At 35.7% G+C, this 6,000-nt stretch overlaps 1 protein-coding gene across 3 annotated transcripts in view; it reads left to right on the forward strand.

The window, feature by feature from the left end:
- LOC140148759 (pantothenate kinase 3-like) overlaps window positions 1-5,620 on the forward strand; it is a 28,168-nt gene extending 22,548 nt beyond the window's left edge. For all 3 annotated transcript variants that reach the window (XM_072170810.1, XM_072170808.1, XM_072170809.1), the window contains exons 5-7: window positions 1,375-1,498; window positions 2,244-2,369; window positions 3,904-5,620. In XM_072170810.1, the coding sequence (XP_072026911.1) occupies window positions 1,375-1,498; window positions 2,244-2,369; window positions 3,904-4,002 (349 nt within the window). In that variant the 3' untranslated portion in view covers window positions 4,003-5,620. The remainder of the gene's footprint in view (window positions 1-1,374; window positions 1,499-2,243; window positions 2,370-3,903) is intronic.
- The last annotated feature ends 380 nt before the right edge of the window (window positions 5,621-6,000 follow it).

Consider the following 6,000-nt stretch of genomic DNA (forward strand, 5'->3'; position numbering starts at 1 on the left):
AATGTACCATCAAATCTCAATACAATTAGTAAGTTTATTATATTATACCGGGTGTCCCAAAAAAAGGTTACATGTAGATTTTTGAAAATAATACAAGTTAATCTTAACAATTATAAATATCCTTTTCATGACATAATCTATGTACCCTCTACTAGTACCCCTGTGAATGTCAAGTTCACAACCTACGTACTTAGTCCGCATTCCAGGCATTCCTGACCAAGCTCTTTACGTGACATACCGGTATGCAGCACGAGGTTCATACCACCGTCACAGCCACCGTGGATTTGGCGGGGCACTTGACTCAGGCCCAGGCATAGCATGGCATATTCAATATTTTATTCTGCTAAACAAAGAATAAAACTTGTTCAGTTTTACTTCAGGGGTTCAGAAATTTAAAGACAAACAGCAGCAATTTCGAGTCAACAAAATCCACACAAGGCCTAAATGCAAAGGATATTGTTATTCATTTCACTATGATGATGACAGGAGATACAGCGTGCAGAACTGCTTTCACCAAAACGTATTCTTCTCTACTAACCATCTTCCTTTATTTGTTACCACCAAGAGTCGAGAAGCTCTAAAGCCGATTTATTTTCAGTGTACAATATTTAATTTTTCAATATGTTTCTTTTGTGCAATAAGTTCAACAATTAAAAATAAGAGAAACATATAAAGTATTAAAGATAAAATCTAAACACAAAGGTGTGCTTGTGTTCAACTTTCGTTGTGCGATATTTTGATGGTAGCCACTCTTGACACCCCTGTCATCTTGCGCTCATAATTTAATTTGCTTTTAAGATACGGAATTGAAACTTACCAAATAGTTACAAGAAGAATAAATAAATAACATCTGAAAAAATGACATTATTTTGTTGTACCATCACAAAATGCGGTTCATTTTCTACATGTAACCTTTTTATGGGACACCTTGTATTTACTATATGTTTCATATCTGACTTCTATAAGTTCCTGAGTTAAACTTATAGCCAACACATCGTCTGTCTCACCTGTCTTGTTCAGTCCTGTTTACACCATGTAGTTACGTCACTGTTAAAAATATCCCTGTCCTTGCACATAGGGTAAGATCGTATTTAGACCCCCGTAACTTAGTTTAGGGTGGCCAAACTTTGTATAAGCATTGCTCTTTTTTGGTCAACCTACCATTGTATACCTCTTTTTCTGCTTTTTGTCTAATGGTAAATAAACTGAAACTGAAAACTGAAACAAACTCTACTTAAATGTTTAATAGCATAATGCATATATGCATCAAAAGTTCTCTCGTTGTTGTGTGTCACTCTCTTATGTGTCATCCAATATACATGTAGGTTGAGATGATTTTTAATACAGAGCTTATGTTATTTCATTTCTCATTAGTTTTGGTTTTATGACTGTGAAAGAGAAGAGGGACCAAGCATCCAAAGCTGACTTGGCCAAAGCAACACTTGTTACAATAACCAATAACATAGGGTCCATAGCGAGGTCTACAGCTCTTAATGAGGTAAGATGGTGTCATATGTTGTAAAAGAAACTCTGGCTATTCTCTATCGTGTCATGGAGGATAGCTAGGTTGAATATTTTCATGTAGTAGATGCATAGCTATCCTCTTGAACACTAAAGTGGAAAACAGTGGAATACTCAAAACAGAACTTTTAAACATTTAATTTAATTCTTTTCCACTTGTTCATTCTCCCTATCACTTAAAATCAATTTTCTTGAGAAATATCAGTAAATAATGTGTCTAATGTGTTTTGTTATGAAGAAACTTTTTCACTTGTTTATCACTTTATGCAAGGTACTGCATACATTGCCATGTAGAGAGGATAAATTGATTGCACACTAAAGCAGCATGTATATACATCAGCAGTCTGTTCAACTCTTGTTTACCATTTCTAGGATGTTTCAAATTCATGTTGTTTGTGAAATGAAAATTCAAAGTGTTTGTGACATCATAGCAGAATTGCTCACACAAAATTTCAAATTGAAAAATTATAGTTGGTGCATCAAAGTAATTGACCTATACTGATCATGGGTAGGACCTATATCTACAACCGTGCTCCCATTATATTTTCCATCCACACTGAACTAGAAAGTGACTGGAATCAAAGTATCACTAGTTATAGTAACCAATGAGATAGGTCAACCACTGTAAAAATTAACATGGTTGGCTTGTATTATAAAATTTGGCTTAACCATTCAAAACTGCTGAGTGGGCACATTAACCAGTGACATTTACTTCTTTTCAGAAAATCCAACGAGTAGTTTTTGTTGGGAATTTCTTACGTGTGAACCCAATAGCAATGAAGTTACTTGCATATGCAATGCATTACTGGTCTAATGGGGAGTTACAAGCTCTCTTCCTTCAGCATGAGGTAAGCTATTACATCCTGTATTGATTCATTTTATTGTACTGTACAAAAGTATCTAGGGAAAAGGGCATTTTCTGGACTTTATCAAGCACTTCAGGATCTTTTTTTAACAACACCAAGTGGTATCTCCGATTATATTGAATCTTGATTTGTTGAAGGTAGTAATCATTAATCAATTACAACACAGTCACACCTCTATAACTGTGTTGTAATTGATACTATAGAAAAGTTATTTAATTTGTGTACATCGTGGAACATACTCTTTGCATGGTTGTGCGTAGTAAGCTGTTGTATGCAGATAACCTCGCTTATATGGAAGCGTAGAGTAGCATTGTATGCTCGTGTATTAGCATGATTAGTCGCGGGGTAACAAGAATAGTTGAATGTTCCACGATGTACACGAATTCAATAATGTTTCTATATTATATTTTTGTGACCCGATTTAGTCCACTCAGGCTAATGTCAGCAAATATGAAAGTGAGATATAAACACATCAACAAAATTAAGTCCCCCTCCCAATATTTTGTCATAGCATTGGAAGGTTTCATTTTGTACCAATAAAACTAACTTTGAAATCATTATATGACTGTTTACTAAATGTTGTGTGGAAATGAAAGATGTCCATGACTTTAGGGCTGAATGAGCCCATATTGAAGACAAAAACTGCCCTTTTCAAAAGTCACAAAATAGGCCTATGCTTGTCACAAAAGTTGATTCATGGCTTGTCACTAATCCATGTGGACTGTGGTTGAGTGCAGTTTAAAATCCTCACCAAGTGAACATTCTTGATCATTCAGCCATGTAAATCCCCATATTGATGCAGAGCTCAGCACAGTGAGTGGTAAGATGGTCAGTCTCATTCCTTGTCCCAATACACCTTGCAGTTAACAAGTATAGGCCTACTTTGTGACTTTTGGAACGGGCAGTTTTTGTCTTTAATTTGGGCTCATTCAGCCATGAAGTCATTGACATCTTTCATTTTCACACAATAATTAGCAAACAGTCACATAATTGTTCCTCAGTTAGTTTTATTGGTACAAAGTTTTATTCTACGATGTTATGACGTAATTTTGAGAGGGGGACTTCTTTCTTTTGATGTGTTTAGCTAGAAATATGTTAGGGCTATAGTTAGTCATGGTTATACTATGAACATGTAAAAATGTTGTAACTTTGCAACCAAATAAATCAGTTATAAACATGGGGTTTTGACTGATAGAAAGGGAATTTGTTACTTATATGAACCTGATAATAACTGAGTGAACTGGATCAGGTCACATTTTTTCATTCATAACAATGTTGGTATACCACTGCTAATCAGGAAGTTGTTTTGTATATTACTATGCATGTACTTTTACAAACAAACAGAGTAGCACTTAGGCAGCAAGGTTCAAGAGAGTAAAATTAACAACAAAAAACCATTTGTGTAGATTGGCCATGAATGGAACTATGTTGAAGATATTAATTAAGTAAAAGTGTTTCCAATGTTGCCATTCATGATTCAGTATTAATTCCCTGTTGGTTTCCTTTTCCATTGCAGGGCTATTTTGGAGCAGTTGGAGCATTCCTAGAACTGGTAGGCTACAAAGATGATCATCAGAATCATACAGATACCACCCTGTGCAATGGTACACTATAGGATCAAAAAAGGAGTTTTATTGAGGAGTGGGGAAAACTGTTCTTGCTTTTTGAATTGAATACCACACATTTGTTTAATAGGGAAATGATCATGATCATATCATTTGCTTATGATGCACATGCTATATATTCCTACAATCAAGGAAGAAAATAGTTGGCACACCTTGACAATATGTTGGAACTCACCATATCCTGCAAGTCCTCATGTAATCAAAGTCGTCTTAAACGTAAAGCTACCATATCCTCAGATGATGCCATGCAAAATAGAAAATGTAATACAAATAAGTCAGACAGTCAAGGAAAAAATAGTTGGCACACTTGTTGGATTTTGTTATTCCTGCTATGCCAGTTCAGTGAAATTAGTATAACTATGTTTGATGAGACGAGAACAGCAGGCCTTCCCCCTTTCCTCCCCCTTCTCCCCACTCAATGTCGGAGAGATGCTTCCATCAACATTGAATTGGGGAGAGGGGAGATGATTTACATTTCAGTATGCCAGAGTGTGTCAACATTATTTTCCTCAATTGTAGGTATCAAGTTTGTGTACAATTTTGTGTAGCTAGGATCCAATTGAAGAAATGTAACATGGTGTAAGCATAGCAGAGAAAATATGTTGCTGAGCTGCCAACTGGTATTGTTTGCCAGTATTTTGTACTTACGAGGGTCATTCAAAAAGTTCTACCTTCGACTCTTATAACTTTGGTTCTGTAAATGGTAGCTTCTTCAAACTTGGCATGGTTATATATTAGAATAGCACCTGCACTTGGTTGAAAAATGTATATTGAAACCTCCAGATTTTTGTAAGTGACCTTAGAACCAGGCCGATAGAACTTTATCAATGACCCTCGTATACATGTATTACTACAAAAATACTGGAAATAATCGTAACGAATACTGATAATACTTTTGTACATGAAAGTGTACTGGTTTTGTATGGAAATAAATATCTAAGTATTCTATACGGTTGGCATCTCTGATATTGTTGAAATAGGGATTCCATAATGTTTCACCATTGTTCATCACCTATTAACAACTCGCGTCCGCATCGTCTGCATGGTTTACTTTGGGAGGGCAGCTAGAAGAAGTAAACCACGCAAACACGCCGGACACAAGTTGTTAATCAGTGATGAACAACGGTGAAACATGATTAAATTCCTTTCAACAACCAAACAAGCTAAAGATCGTGCAATTCGCAGTTTTCATTTTACCACTCAACCCGGGCACTCAAATCAACATTAGAAGAAGGTCGATGATTTTTCTGTTGATAGCAGGAAAAGAACAACAGAATAAAAGGGCAATGTTTAACCCGCTTCCTCCGATATAATGAAAACAACATATAGAGCACACATAGGTTCCAGGCATGGCAAATTTTATGCATATACGCGCTCGCAAAGTGGGGATTCATCACGGATTAACAACAGTTGGCTCCTGTACAAAGGAATAGGTGGATGCACTCATCTGCTCTTCAGTTTAGTGTTAACCATAGTCTTACTATTTTTGGTAGCATTATATGTGATGCGATCAAGCAAAATCTGTCGGAACTCGGAAATATTAGATTTTCAGTTTCTCATAGGATAAATAAAAGCATTTATAAAGCTGGATTTTGCAGAAAACTCCACTGAAATTGAAAAACCAGTTCCAAAGATATGAGCAATTAAAGACTTTACAAAACAACAGGAAACAAAATGAAATATTTCCTTTCTTTGGCTATATCTCAAAATCAATATTTCCGACTGATTTTGCTTGATCGCATCACATATATGAAAAACGGCCCCTTTATAGAATACTCCATCCATTGATACCAAAGAAAGTACAAACTTCCCACAAGACAGTAACAGAAATGAGCATGTCACACATTTTTGGGCCACTAATTAAATTTAAAAGCAAAAGCATTTTGTTGGTGGGGGGCAGTCATCAACAGTTGAATACTGATTTTCTCAGTCTATTACCAACATGTTAGGGAAAAAACAAAAAGTTTGATGGCATCCTATCAATAAAA

The sequence above is a fragment of the Amphiura filiformis genome, chromosome 3 (assembly GCF_039555335.1).
Source record: "Amphiura filiformis chromosome 3, Afil_fr2py, whole genome shotgun sequence".
In the NCBI taxonomy this organism is placed as follows: Eukaryota; Metazoa; Echinodermata; class Ophiuroidea; order Amphilepidida; family Amphiuridae; genus Amphiura; species Amphiura filiformis.